The 16,409-nt window shown below is 36.8% G+C and overlaps 1 protein-coding gene across 1 annotated transcript in view; it reads left to right on the forward strand.

Moving 5' to 3' along the window:
• Positions 1-2,203: 2,203 nt before the first annotated feature.
• The window catches only part of LOC121380816 (MAM and LDL-receptor class A domain-containing protein 1-like), a 188,222-nt gene continuing 174,016 nt past the window's right edge, over positions 2,204-16,409 (forward strand). Inside the window, exons 1-13 of the mRNA XM_041509797.1 lie at positions 2,204-2,279; positions 3,097-3,246; positions 4,173-4,435; positions 5,545-5,635; positions 6,204-6,401; positions 7,349-7,605; positions 8,731-8,821; positions 9,568-9,708; positions 11,272-11,528; positions 13,229-13,316; positions 14,111-14,221; positions 15,026-15,166; positions 15,666-15,928. Coding sequence (XP_041365731.1) covers positions 2,204-2,279; positions 3,097-3,246; positions 4,173-4,435; positions 5,545-5,635; positions 6,204-6,401; positions 7,349-7,605; positions 8,731-8,821; positions 9,568-9,708; positions 11,272-11,528; positions 13,229-13,316; positions 14,111-14,221; positions 15,026-15,166; positions 15,666-15,928 — 2,127 coding nt within the window. The remainder of the gene's footprint in view (positions 2,280-3,096; positions 3,247-4,172; positions 4,436-5,544; positions 5,636-6,203; positions 6,402-7,348; positions 7,606-8,730; positions 8,822-9,567; positions 9,709-11,271; positions 11,529-13,228; positions 13,317-14,110; positions 14,222-15,025; positions 15,167-15,665; positions 15,929-16,409) is intronic.

Consider the following 16,409-nt stretch of genomic DNA (forward strand, 5'->3'; position numbering starts at 1 on the left):
AGGGATGACTTCAATTTTCCAATAGTCAATATATATAACGGTGCCAACGGTGGGGCAGGATATGTTGAGCTTTTCCCCCATCGTTTAAGATGAAGTGACAGACGACAGCTGTCGTGGCAATATATATAACGGTGCCAACGGTGGGGCAGGATATGTTCAGCTTTCGCGAACACTTGATATCATCACTTTTATGACAGTGATTCATGAGTACATGCAATCACAGCTGTACGTATTCTAATAAGTTCTGTCTGGTGCTATTTTTGATTTAATAAAGTGGTCTGGGAGTGGCAGTCCTCCTTTTGGCGGTACAGGAAGATAAAATATCCAGTAAAGGATCTCCTGGGGAGTGGCTGTCCTCTATACACGAGGCATTAGATAGAGATCCATGGAATCATCCACTATTTTGCCAAATGCCCATTCGACTCTGCATTGTGCAGAGATACGGCTCTGACCATGTATTACGGTTCTGTCGTTCAGATGTGTTAGACAGTTAAAAAACAAACAAAAAAAACAACCCTATTTACTTACATTTACGGAGGTAGTGATATATAGCATACGGACGAAAGGCCTATTTAAAAATAAAATACACACACGCACGCGCGCGTACACACACACATACACACACACACACACACACACACACACACACACACACATAATTCAAGACAAATGTGGAATTGTGTATTTTCTATATTGAAGAAAATGTCAATAAAATTCATGTATCGCAGACAGCTGTTAAGCATGTTTATAGTCGTTTGGATGGCTACTTAACACCGATTTTATATAAGAGTAATAAATGAAAGGAATTCAAAGCGCTTCGTTCATCTATCAGTATATCTATGTATTAGTTAGCAGTCTTCTATAACAATGTTAATCTTAATCTTTGAGATGGTTTATCAGTTTGACTTTGAGCTACTATTGATGTACTGGGAGGCGCTGGGACCGGTGATAAAACCTACAAGTAAAAGGTAGAGATCACCTCGTTTATCTCAGTTTCTTTCTTTTGTTTGTGGTGGATATACCAATGCCATAACTGTATGGTGATAAACATATCCGTCACACCTGTAAATGAAAGTGAAGTTAATTTTACTAGCGCTAGTCACTGCTTCTGCAGGTAGGTCATTCATAACAATAGTTTACATTTAAAAAATAATTAATATTCAACTTAAAAGAAAATGCTATTACGCAAATCAAAAGACTATTTCTGGGCGTGTTGTGTGTTAATCAAATTAAACACTTGTATTGTGCTGTATACTAATTGTAAACGTCTATGTAACAGGGGTATTTTATTTACATTTTATTTTATATATTTCAGCATATTTATAGTATACATGAGTATATTTTGCAATTACAGTGGTATGCAGTACTTCAAATGTCATATAGCAAATTGTTATATCACCATATAGCAAATTGTTATATCATCATTTGTATTTATTGTTTCATTTATAGATATAACAAATAATATTATTTCCAATATAATATATAACATACAGTCAAGTCGATTTTTAAAATATGATTTGTCCTAATAATATACAACATTGTGGAATGAATTTTCCGAATTATATAACATATAGTCTTATTTAAAAGCATACTATTATAGTTAGTTCTAAATACCGTTCTATTTTATGTGTCTATCATTATCTTGTATCTTGATATTGTTACATAATTTTATTGTGTTTATTAAACATATACAGTTAATAAACGAACTGAATAATTGGTTAATTATGCTAGTACTTCAGTAATAACTTCATTTATAACAGGTTATACACACCCTCTTTTCATTCGTGCATTTAATATAATGACATATATATTTTGCTAGTCTGTGGCCTAATTCACAAAGGTCTCTTAGGCTCTGCTAGACAACAAAGCATCCTCTTTGCAAGTCTTTTTGCATTGCATTGCGATATCGCAAAGTTGCGAGAGTTTAGTGAATAAGGTCTCAGGTATCTTAAGCATTGAAATAAATTTGCTGTCGAGAGAGTACCCTTTTAACATGCCACTATACCACTAAAGTTTCGGGTATACTGCTGTTGAAAAAAAAAAAAAGAGAATAGTAATAATGGAAAAAACCCAGACAAATTTCGCGTTTCATAAATAAAACGGCAATGTTTCAGTTGATGAACAAACATTTTACTCCAAGACTTTGATCGCTAATGAAACTGTACGAAATCTGCTCGCACTAAACAAGATAACGCCTGGTACAATGACTAAAACTACACCCCCTAAACACAAAGGTGTTGAACTGAAGACAATGATCACAATCGTAAACTATCTGAACTGTAACACATCTCAAAATGAAGTTGCTGTTTGAAAATTGTTGTTATCAGTACCTACATATTTGTTCTTAAGTGACGTACGCAGTTATCAATATTTTCACTGGAGTAAAGTTCTTACGATTAGGGGCGAGATGTGTGTGTGTGTGTGTGCGTGTGTGCGTGTGCGCATGTGCGCATGTGCGTGTGCGTGTGTGTGTTAAAACTGTAGTACGCTTTAAAAAAAAAAAAATTGAGCTAGATAGCACTTTTAAGATTTCATTGACTATAGCGGTTCCACTGGGTGGTTTGTATTTGTAAAGGATACAATAAGGGAATGAATTTATATCATTCGTGTGTTTGTTTTTAATTACGAAAGCTGCTTCGGAAATAACGTGAACGCGTATGTACAACAGGTAGTTCAGAAGTTCAGAACAACGAATTTAATTTAGTATTCACCAAATTTTAACCCATTGAACAAATGATATTGTTGACATATTATTGGCATATAATATCTTACATATGTCCTATATTATCATCATATGCATATTATAAGCATACTATATTATGATATTATTCTAACTTTATAGAATTAGACCAATCCTCAGTTATATTCTAGCCCACTTTATACATATTTGCTGAATAAACTAATGGACTATAGTTTTGTTTTTAAGTGAAATGCATTATAATAAAACAAAAATCAAAAAATCAAAATCATACACTGTAGTAATACTGTAATAGGATACTGTTTCTTTTTAATGCTATTCAAGTTCGATGTATCACTCCAAGTAGGTCTGTGGATAACGATAAGTATCTGCAACTAACGATAAGTTTTGATTTTCAGTGGCGAGCGCGCAAAATCTCGACTGTACATTTGAAAACGACTTTTGCACGTGGCAGCAGGCCCACGGCTCGGACAATGCAGACTGGGGGCGACAGAAAGGTGCGACAGCGACGGCAGGGACGGGGCCGTCCTCTGACCATACAACAGGAAGTGAGTTATTATATACATCTGGTCTTTGTAAGTAATGGCAGTACTCTTTGTGGCAGAGCAAGAAGGGTGAAATGTCCAGTAAAGGATCTCGTTGGGAGTGGCTGTCCTCCTATAGACGAGGCAGTAGATAGAGATTCATGGAATTAATCACTATTTTGCCAAATTCCCATTCGACTCTGAGATACGGCCCTGATCATGTATTAGTTTTCTCGATCACATTTGGAAGCACAGAACCATGAACATTTGTAAACACACTCACACACGTACAGACACACACACAAACACACACACACACACACACACACACACACACACACACACACACACACACACACACACACACACACACACTATTTCTCCATGACTATGTATCCATAAACTAAGACTGTATTATACTATAAAAAGTGACAAAAAATATTTCTGATGTCATAATATCTATAAAGGTTTGCAATGAATGATTTTTAAAAATAAATAAATAAATAATAAATATCGTGTTCTCTTAGTACACCATAACGCTTACATACAAGCAAAATATGGAGTTTATCCTCAATATATCTTAATCCATGATCCAGGCAATATGGACAGCGTCTTTCGGTGTAGGCTATGTTGTTATATCTGCCTTGGTCAACATTAAGTCTAAAGTTACTACATTTAACTCTTGTATACTCTCAGTTGAGTTTGTGATGGAGGTGATGTTGAAGTAGTTTTTAACAACTCTAGCCAGCAAACTTTCGCTAACGTTCTCGAGCTATTTGATTGGTTCTCAACATGGCCATTTGGTTTACCGTGAAGCACATATACCAATTTAGCGGATGTTTTACTGCTCCGTGTGGCTGAACTCAACCCTGAACTTACCCCAAATAGTTCGCGCACTATGCTCTAGTGGTGTCGTTAAAGAAAGGAAACAAACTTTATATTTAATTCAGGCGGCTACTACGCGTACTACGAGACGTCAGTGGGCGGGACCAACTACAAGGCTCAGCTGATCAGCCCCACGCTGACCATCACGCCGGGCAAGACCAAGTGCTTCTCGTTCTGGTACCACATGTATGGCGAACACGTCAACGCGCTCAACGTCTACGAGAAAACGCAGACCGGGAAACCCAGCGCTGTGTGGACGCGGCACGGTAACCAAGGCAACAACTGGACAGAGGCCCGCATTGATCTGCCTGCAAGGAGAAACTTTCAGGTAAATATAATCTATATATTTGTTAATACACCCATTTATTCATACATCCGTCCATCTATTTATCAATGAATGCATGCATCCACCCAACAGTCCATCCATCCATAGATCGATCCATCCATCCTTCATCAATACTTTCATCAAACCAGTCATCAATGTATTCATCAATAACACACATAAATACATGCATCCATCCATCTATCTATCCATCCTTCCATTCATCAATGCATTCATCCATCCACCCATTCATCCGTTCATCAAAGCATCCATCCATCCACAACAGACGATAATTAATTAACCAATGTGCCTTAGTGGTGGCGTTAAACATAAAAAACCCTGACAAAACCATCCATTCATCCATCCATCCAGTAGTCAGGCGCGTACCTGCCTGTATGCAAATACGCAGTGGCGTCCACGTCCACGTCCACGTCCACGTCAAAAAAAAAAATCTTTAAAAAAACAGTGCGCGCGAGAGATTAGTAGAGGGACAACCAAATTGTAGACTACTGGCACATTGTCAAGTTCACACACACACATGCACATAGACTAGACTGTCTCACTCTGACGTCATCGAATACATACACATGTAGATGTACTCCTTTTCATACCCGGACTCAGCTAAAAATATTTTAAATTGAGATGCAACTCAGACGATGCACTGATGCTATCTATAGTTCAGACAATTTACAAATTGCCGCATTAAAATTTGCGATTTCCAAGTTTATTTATAGTTATATAAATTAGTTCTCAAAGTCGCCAGAGTGCACCATATGACGTCTAGGCTCGGCTGTAAATTTGGAATCCACATCAAAAATGGCTGGGTACGCCCCTGGTAGTCCATCGATCTATCAATCCATACATACATATACATACATATAGATTCCAAAATCCTCAAACAACCCTTCCATTTATCAAATTGTTCTTTCAACTCAATCCATTTCCATCCATCATCCAATAATGCAAAAACACACAACACTTGTAAAAAGTGCATAAATATTCTTTAAATATTCAACTAGTCTAGTAATTCCTGTTCGATTAAATACTTTTTACACAGAATCTACCACGGTAAAGAGCCTTGTAAAATATTTTATACGTGTCATTGTATCCTATAGGTTATGCTGGAAGCTGTCCGAGGAAGGGGCTGGAAGGGAGATATAGGACTTGATGACATCAAACTAAGAGACGGACCGTGTCCGCCGACTGGTAGGCCTATATAGATACATGCTATACATTTCAGTATTTTTCTGGCAAATGTGTTAGAAATAATTATTTTTAATTAATTTTTTTTTATATAAATAATGAATTTTTTTCCCCGGCCGTAACTAGATTCGACAACATGCCCAGCTGGATGTGGACGCAAAGCTTTGCACTTTCATTCTTGTGGCCAAAGTTTGACAGATCTGACCCGGATGTAGAATTTATTATGCTTAAAGGTCATGGTCAACTCGGCCATTATCACTAGGTGCGCTGAAAAAAAAACACGATTTTCAATTGCTCAAAAGTGACAAGAGACTTTGCTCTACGATGTGGCACCTGTGAAATAGGAATTTGGAATGTAAAAAAGTTATAATTACATGGTTTAAAAAGAGCAGCAGTTACTTAGAATAGATAAAATGGACATAAAATACGACTTAAGTTGGCGGCTGGAAATGGTCTCATACCAAAGTTATGTGAGCGCCAGTTTACAATTTATTTTTAAAATGTCTTAAGTCACAAATAATTGAACATTCATCATAATATATGAACTAAAAATGTGTTTTCTAATAAACAGGAGTCATCATGCCAACTGCACCACCAGGGGCCAAGACGTCACCAGCCCCCGTGACCACGGCATGTGACTTTGAGCTATCAAGCATCTGTGGCTACACCCAAGACAAGAATGACTCGTTTGATTGGAGGAGATCGAATGGGAAGACCTCATCCGTGATGACCGGTCCCACCAATGACCACACCTATGGAACACCTGCAGGTGAGTGCCAAGTTTGGTTACAATAACTTGGCAGACCACGCCATGAAAATATTTGAGAGGAGTGGTTAATTTCTCCCATAACTTAGATTATGTGGAACCATTTAAGATATTACCAGATTGATAGCATGATAAATTCACATGCTAAGGGGAACTAAAAATTTCCCTCCTGGAAGTGATGAGGATCGAGAGTGATGGCTCCCATTGCAGGTCATTATTTGTAGAATGGTATTTATAATAGGCCCTACGCCTACTGTTATTACGTTATATATACCATTACAGGGCCGTAGCTAGCGGAATCCTTTTTAGAAACTTAAAGAAAATTATCTTCTTAACCGTTTAAGGAGTTTTAGACTAGTAACTACTCAGTTGCCCCCCCCCCCCAAACGAAAAATCCTAGCTACGACCTTACATTACATTTCATATGTAGAATGGTATAAATTTATGCACACAGATACCATTAAAAGTCATTCCATGTGAGTGGTACTTGTGATGTGTACTATACCATTACAAGTAATTACATGTAGAATAGTATTTATGATGTGTACTGATTATAAGTAGTAGTACTTGTGTTTTCGCTAGCTTCTTTTAGCATGTTGTGGCACCATGCCTCAGTAGTCTAGTGCCATCTTGCCTTAATTAGCACCGTGCTGCCCTGAGATTAAACAAGCCTTTTTCAATAATTAATTCAAATTTTTTCTTTATAAAGCACTCAGAAAATGTATTATTAATTAATAAAATATGCCTCGTATACATTTTTGTATATATTGTCATTCATTTATTAACGCAAACACATTAATTACATTTATTTTTAATTTAATTTAAATTTGTTTGTCTTTAATGAAAACAAAAGTGCCCTGAAAATGGTGAAAATGCCCCAAAAGTGTTTATTGTACCATGCCTTGCCAAATTTCTAGGGAAAACACTGTTTAAGTACTATACCATTGCAGGTCATTACATGTTCATCGAGGCGTCAGATGCATCTCCACGTGCTAAGGCTCGCTTGATTTCGCCTCTCCTGCCCTTCGGCCGGAGGTACAGATGTCTGCAGTTTTGGTACAGCATGTATGGTCAAGACATCGATACTCTCAACATTTATGCAAAATCAGGCCATTCCCTTGGAACAGTGTTGTGGACTAGATCTGGCAATCAAGGACAAGACTGGCAAATTGCACAAGTTAACATGCGTCCAGGACCAAGTTACCAGGTAAACGTAGGTCCAGACTTGGACTGGTGATACACATGTCAAGGCCACGAAGGTCACGTGCATCTAACTGGTTGTCGGAATATTTGTTTAACGAAAGCTCAGCACATTTTAGTACAGTGAAACTCCTCTAAACCGGACACCCTCGGGACCAAGTAAACAAATTCTGTTTTTAAGGGGTATCCGGTTTAAAGAGGTTCTCTTCTGCACAGATATTTAAAAAGGGACCATGAAAAACGTCCGGTTTTGAGAGAATTCCGGTTTACAGAGGGTCCGGTTTTGAGAGGTTTTACTGTACTAACATGATTATTGTGACACTATTTGGACATTTGGTTGAGAAAAAGCGATGAAACCCGTCATATAGACAAAATGAGGCAGTACTCTGGCTTAAAGATGGATAACTCAAAATTTTAATGATTTTTGTGCATGGTGGTAACTGTCACTTAGCCCACTCAACATTGTCCTATTTTTCACAGAATATTGCACTGAAATGAACACAATTTTCAGGTGAATGGTGGTTATAGTTAAAGTTTGTTTTGTTTAATGACACCACTAGAGCACATTGATTAATTAATCATCGGCTATTGGATGTGAAACATTTGCTAATTCTGACACTTAGTCATCAGAGGAAACCTGCTATATTTTTGCATTAGCAGCAAGGGATCTTTTATATGCATTTTCCCCACAGACAGGAAAGCACATACCACGGCCTTTGACCTGTTGTGGTGCACTGGTTGGAATGAAAAAAAAACCAATCAGTTGAATGGATCCACTGAGGTGGTTCGTTCAAGTGACGCAAGCACCTCAGGCGAGCACTCAGTGAACTATGATGTGAAACTCCTTGAAGTTTTCAAACAGTTTTATTGTTGACATTTAGAAGCTATCAAAATAGACAACTTAAATTTTAAAGCAATACTTTAAAAAAAAAAAAAATCCATTTAGGCAGTGTTAGGTTAACTAAATGAGTGGTGAATGTAGGATTTAACCAGTGTGGTGGTAGATATAGAATTTTATAATAGTTATTCAGTTGTTAAAATCTGAAAGATAAACACTGAATGGCAAGACATATTTTGACATTTTCTTTTCACTGTTGTATATTTTATTGTATTTATCTTGGTATTTTTATAGATTGTATTTGAGGCGATTCGTGGTAAAGAATTTCAAGGAGACATAGCGATAGACGATATTAAATTGCTTCCTAACCGATGTCCAAACCCAGGTGAGATTTTTACACAAAATTCTTAAACATGTAATATCCCCCCCTCCCCCCCCCCAAAAAAAAAGAAGCACAATAACATTAAAAAGTTATTGTTAACTTTATAATAAAATGATGAACTATGAGCTACATACAGTTTAAGTCTATTTTATTGTATTCTCCATAACAAATAAAACCATTGAGCTATTTCTTGTTTCAGCCAGTGCACCATGACTGGTATATCAAAGGCTGTGGTATGTACTACCCTGTCTGTGGGATGGTGCATATAAAAGATCCCTTGCTGCTAATTAAAAAGAGTAGCCCACGAAGTGGCGACAGCGGGTTTCTTCTCTCAATATCTGTGTGGTCCTTAACCATATGTCTGACGCCATATAACCATAAATAAAATGTGTTGAGTGCATCGTTAAATAAAACATTTCTTTCTTTCTTTCCTTAACAAGTAAAAAAGTGTTATTTTTACTTTTGCTTTCAAGTAAGTGCTGCAAAGCATCTTGTAAAATACCTACTATCTGAACCAGTGTCTCACGACTGGTATATCAAAGGCTGTGGTATGTATTGTACTGTCTGTAGGAAAGTGCACAGAAAAGATCCCTTGCTACTGATCGAAAAATGTGGCAGGTTTCTTCTGAAGTAAAAATTACCAAACGTTTGAAATCCAGTAGCTGATAATTACTAAAATAAATGTGCTGTAATGGTGTTGTTAAAGAGAACAAACTTTAACTTAACTTTGAATGAACTTTTTGTGTCAGGTTCCTGTAACTTTGAGAGAGATCTGTGCACCTGGATGAACACCCAGAGAAATGATGACTTTGACTGGATTCGACATTCGGGGAGAACATCCACTGCAGGGACAGGACCTGCCGTTGACCACACCTACAGAAGACCAACAGGTACAAGGAACAATGTTTGTGAATGGTAAAGCACATCAGCTAATCACACTCCACTGGGTAAGCAGAACATTTCACCAAATTAGCTATGAAGCTTCAAAATATGCAGAATTCAAAATTTTTAATCCAGTAAAATATTTGCCAAATTAAAATAAAATTTGAGAATAGTTTTTTAAAATATATAAATTTTCAAACTTAGTGCCAAATTTGTCACATGATCAGAATGGTAATATGTACATCTTTTGCATGGGTACAAATGCAAGTAAAAATTCTGAAGGACGAGTTAATAAATGCAACTTCTAGTCTAATGGGCAATCTGTCTTTTTCGGACTAATTTTTGTGTATGTATGTTTGTTTTTTACAATCAAATCTGTATCTCCACATCAGCCATGTTTGAATTCCAAATGATTCAAACAAATTGTTTAAAATTATGACAAAATACACAACAATACTTTGACGACTTCAGAGTTCCGAATTGTGCAAGCGCAACATTCCGGAAACGGAGCCGGTCAAAGGTCAATACTTCCTAGAAATGGCTTGTTTACGTTAAAAGTATGTTGCTGGTGTGTTTTGAATAGATCATTCTGTTAAATACTTGCTGGGTGTAATTTGAATTTTGTAAATCGATTTGAAAGAAATGTGAACATTTTTGTCTTTACGAGAATATTTCAAAATTTATTGTTCTGTCAATCAAGGTTTGGGGCTTGATTTCGTTTACCATATGACGTTTATCACTTAGCCAACCAAGTGTCCTTAATAATGCTTTTGCCAAATATATATCTATCATTTGAAGTGAAGATATTATAATATTGTCAAACAATAATATTGTTCTATAGGCTGGTGGACTAGTAGAAATACTGGCGGGTTAGTAAATTTCAGTTCTTTCTTGAGCAGCAGGCTAGTGAAATAGTTTCCATGTCTGCACCCCTGTATTGTGACCACTGATTCGTCTGATATTTTGTCCTCATTTGCATATTTAATTGGTCATAAGTTAACTGGTGATTTTTACTTAGTCATTTATTCAGCAATTCCTAATAAAGATTAGAAACGTTTCATTTTGTTAGGAACAATTCCACCTAGTGACGTCGTTAAACACAACAAACTTTAATTTTATTTCACTGATTTGACAAATTATACTTATTTCCCCCATTTTCAAGTAAACTTTTATTTTATTATAGATGTGTAGACCCTGTGTTTGAGATGAATAATGTGCACTCTTTATTTGTCCGGGGCGAGACGTAGCCCAATGGTAAAGCGCTTGCTTGATGCGCAGTCAGTTTGGGATCGATCCCCATCATTGGGCCCATTGGCCTATTTCTTGCTCCAGCACCACGACTGGTACATCAAAGGCCATGGTATGTGCTATCCTGTCTATGGGATGGTGCATATAAAAGATCCCTTGCTACTAATCGAAAAGAGTAGCCAGCGAAGTGGCGACAGCGGGTTTCCTCCCTCAATATCTGTGTGGTCTTTAACAATATGTCTGATGCCATATAACCGTAAATAAAATGTGTTGAGTGCATCGTTAATTAAAACATTTCTTTCTTTTTTTGTTTATTTGTCCAGGTCACTATGTCTACATTGAGGCTAGTGCTCCACAGAAGGCTGGAGACCGAGCTCGCTTGGTGAGCCAGACGTTTTCAAAGAGTTCACGGAATCGGTGCCTCTACTTCTACTATAACATGAACGGCAGGAACATGGGCACCCTCCGAGTATTTGTCTCAGCTGGTGGTGTTGAAACGTTGGCATGGCAACTCACTGGACAACAATCCACTAGATGGTTGTTTGGTCGAGTTCTGGTTCCAAGAGGACAAAACATCAAGGTTAAATAATGCTCAAAACACAATTTAACTAATGCTCAAAACACTTCTTTTTTTCCCATTAATATGGCAGATATATGTGTAATTTGGCGTTGGCAAACAACAATCAGCAATCTTGATGTACTTTGCATGTTACAGTTAGTATTTGCAGGCTGCAAAATGACTGGGTTCGCATCGCAAAAAGCGATGCAAAATCTTGCGATCGCGATGCAATATTGTAACAATGACTAGCAGTTTGCGATGCATGTTTTTTGTAACCAAATTGATCTTTGAATTGAGATCGCGGGAGAAGAACGCACTTAGGTGTGTCGATTTTCCGTGATCACAGCCAAGGTACATGTAACTGATTCGCCAATGATAAACATTTTTAAAATTTATCTCAGTGTACAACCTTCTCACGTATATTAGTATTTCAAATAGAAAATACGCGGAGGATGTTTGACGTTTTAACAAGAACAGTGACGTAACGTACTAGTTGCTACGTCATCGTGGTAACCTAATTTGCAAGCAGCTATGACCTTGTACACTGAACTTGTAGCCTACCATGCACGCAAATATATTATGTTCACGAATTAAATATACCGCGAAAATTGCGAACATGCTGATAGCTCCGCGAATTTAATTACGCGTTAACTTATTTCCGATTTAGCTATGAATAATGCCTATAGATACAAAACACATAGCGCATCGCATGCACTTTATTTTTATCGTCAAATTACCTGCCACATGGTTTTATACTACAAGTGACAGTCGGTGCTATGCATGATCTGCGTTCAGCGATAGCCAGTAGTCAAAATGTCTGATAATTATTTTGACCGGTTGTCGAAGTGGTCGTTCGGTTTAACTTGTTGCGTAAAAAACAGTCTGGCAAACATTAGCGACAAACGGCTGGCTGAACTCACATCTGGTATCTCGTGACTACGAGATTACAGTTTGTTGTTTTTACACTGATTATTCTTATATTCGATACATACTTGTGGCTTTCGTTATTTGTAAACCTGAATGCAACCTATGAATACTACTAATAAATAGTATTTGGTCTAGTTTGTGATTTTTCAAGTTTTCTGCATCATGTATTATTAGACATACATGCGGACAAGACTAACGGCACACGGACCGCATGGCGAGAATGTCTCGAGTATAATTATATCGTACGTGAAACTGTCATTGAAAGGAGTTCAGTTGATATTGGTCGTTTTTATTTTATTATTGGCAAAAACTATCGTGAAAATGTAAAATGAAAGCTTGATCGCGAATTATTTTAGCCGCGAAAATGTTTGCGTATACATACGGTATTATCGACTAATTAACAGCTTGGCGTTTTTAATTTCGAATTGCCTCGGCAAATAATGTTCCGGTAAAATACGTATATATATATCGTTTAAGAATTGTCAGCTATACTGTTATATTTTGCTAATTTCAGTCAATACTGGAGGCTGTAGTTGGGTCAGCTATACTGATCTATTTTGCTGATTTCAGTTAATGCTGGAGGCTGTAGTTGGGTCAGCTATACTGATATAGTTTGTTAATTTCAGTTAATATTGGAGGCTGTAGTTGGATCAGCTATACTGATATATTTTATTGATTTCAGTTAATACTGGAGGCTGTAGTTGGATCAGCTATATGGATATGTTTTGCTAATTTCAGTTAATACTGGAGGCTGTAGTTGAGTCAGCTATACTGATATATTTTGCTGATTTCAGTTAATACTGGAGGCTGTGGTTGGGTCTGGTGTCGCAAGTGATATGGCCATTGATGATCTACAACTTCTAAATGTTGCCTTCTGTAGAAGTGAGTATACATTTCTTTTCATACATTGACCTGACTTCTGACATATGGCATTTCCCCCTGTTACATGGACTGGTCGAAACATTCCAACAGCCAGTCAGATAGCTAAAAAAGAATCTTCCAATTTACCACAGGCATTCTGTTCCTGTCATATAATAGCTACTTCCTTTTTTACTTTTCTGGGTAAGACACCTTATAAAAATGTGGGGCGGGATGTAGCCCAGTGATAAAGGGTTCGTCTGATGCATGGTCAGTCTAGAATCAATCCCTATCGGTGGGCCCATTGCGCTATTTCTTGTTCCACCACGACTGGTATATCAAAGGCTGTGGTATGTGCTATCCTGTCTGTGGGGAGGTGTACATATAAGAGGCCATGCTACTAATGGAAAAATGTAGTTTGATCTCTCAGACTAAAATGTCAAAATTATTAAAAGTTGACATCCAGTAGCTGATGATTAATAAATCAGTGTGCTCTAATGGTGTATTAAACAAAACAAACTTTACTTTATAAGAATATGAAGAAGTATACTGATAAATAAATTCAAGATTCCCATTGATCAATTTGTTTCGAAGTTTATTTGGTATTTGAAAGACAAAATAAATTGAACTAAATTGTCATGTTTAAATTTTTGTAATGCAGAAATCCCCAATTTTGATATCAAGTTCCGTAAGCAGAGATTATTTGTGATTTTAATTAATTTGTATTTGTTTATCAATATAAATGTGAAAATTGCAAAAATATGGCACATGCAACTAGGATAATGATAGACTTTTTAATGTTTGTGTTAAATTTACAGCGTATCCACCAAAGGCGAGACCACCTACCCTAACAACAACTAGAAAAACCACGACACACCGTCCACCAACAACCTCTCCTGTTACGAGTGTCACTTCATCGAAGGCACCAGGTCAGTATCTGCTCTATATATTATAATAATAATAATAATAATAATAATAATAATCGATAACAATAATAATCAATAATAATAATACAATAATAATAATCGATAATAATAATAATACTCTATTTAAAGAACGTAGCTCAATTAGTACAAAACTATTTTCCCATGAGGCCTTCTCTACAAATCAAATTGAAGTACATTGTAACAATATATAATATAATATGTAATATAAACTGTACAATATATACAAATGTACAAGGCAGATGTGTTTATACAACTCAGTTTCATAGTACAGGGGTTTTCCTCTCATGGAACATTGCGTTTCCTCGCATTTTATTCATCCTTGCCCCCAGACCCCTCTAGATTTCATCTTTTTTACAGTTCACCACCCCGGACCCCTCTAGATTTCCTCTTTTTTTACAGTTCACCAATTCCCACCCCTGATAGTACTTTACAATATGGAGAGTGATGATTACATCTTATCAAAATAGTATTTGAAATAATTATTTTAAAATATATTAAGACACATAGACCTTTTGACATCAATGGGCAAGCTGTTCCATATAGCAACACCAGAATACTGAAGACTTCTTGAAGTGTTCCATTTTTGGTTTTGATGCTAAAAGATTTCCCTCATTTGTATTACAGTTCACAAGTTTTTGTTTGTTTTTTTTTCACAATTTTATCCTGTAACGGATCACACTGAGACAAAACTATGGTATGTTACAATGCACATGAACAGGCTTGTATTTTAAAATTGTTCCGTTTGTTGTGTGTTCTCACAATTAAAACAGTCCCGCCATTTTACAGGCTCAAAATCTGTGTCTTGCAACTTTGAGCATGACATGTGCAGTTGGGTGCAGCTGAAAGACGATGATTTTGATTGGACGAGACACCAGGGTTCAACCTTGACCGGTAACACTGGCCCTTCGGCAGACCACACTACAGGACGTAAGATCTTAAGTTTTTAATTGTTTAGAAAAACCGTTTATGCTGTACAACACATTGTATTTGCTTAACATAATAAAATAGAGAAGTATGCAAATTTTAAAACATAGCAAGAGTCTAAGGTTGATGTTTTTTTACAAGATAATTTGTATTGTTAGAACATTTTAAATTGATAAATAAAATCGATTTACTGTAAATATTTTATTCACTGTTTTAAAAAAAACCCACCTTACACATTCATTATTTTCATTAAATAGTTCCATACCAAAAGGAATGAATCACTTTGCTATGTACCAAGGTATTTTTAACCATATGGATAATAAAGTTTGCTTATTAGATGGATGGTATTTTTGTAATTGTGTATTTTACTGGTAATATATTCTGTTTTCTAGATGGATGGTATTTTTGTAATTGTGTATTTTACTGGTAATATATTCTACTTACTAGATGGATGGTGTTTTTATAATGGTGTATTTTACTGGTAATATATTCTGCTTATTAGATGGATGGTATTTGTACATGGAGGTTTCTCTCCGCCGCGCGAATGAATCGGCAAGGATTGAGAGCAAGACGATAATCCCAAAACAGACGACGCAGTGCCTGTCGTTCTGGTACCACATGTTTGGGGACCACATCGGCCGTCTCAACGCATACATCAAAACAACGCCAGCTCTGGGCAGCCCCATCTGGACGAAGACAGGATCCCAGGGAAACCAGTGGATCCTGGCTCAGATAACGGTGACGCGAGGCCACACCCCGTACTCTGTGAGTTACACCGTATAAATATTGTTGTTGTAACTGGCTCAGATAACGGTGACGCGAGGCCACACCCCGTACTCTGTGAGTTACACTGTATAAATATTGTGTTGTAACTGGCTCACATAACTGTGACGCGAGGGCACACCCCGTACTCTGTGAGTTACACCGTATAAATATTGTGTTGTAACTGGCTCACATAACTGTGACGCGAGGGCACACCCCGTACTCTGTGAGTTACACTGTATAAATATTGTGTTGTTGTAACTGGCTCAGATAACGGTTGCGCGAGGACACACTCTGTACTCTGAGTTACAATATATAAGTATTGTGTTTTAACTACCAAATTTTATTTTAATTTGGCAAAATAAATTCAAATTATAATAGGTTTTTTGTTAAAAAATAACTAGAATTCTTCAATTTTTGAAGTTTGTGTAGATAATTTGGTGACATTTTCTGCTCACCCAGAGCTAGCCCTGGTAGATTAATT

Source organism: Gigantopelta aegis, chromosome 9 (assembly GCF_016097555.1).
Source record: "Gigantopelta aegis isolate Gae_Host chromosome 9, Gae_host_genome, whole genome shotgun sequence".
In the NCBI taxonomy this organism is placed as follows: domain Eukaryota; kingdom Metazoa; phylum Mollusca; class Gastropoda; order Neomphalida; family Peltospiridae; genus Gigantopelta; species Gigantopelta aegis.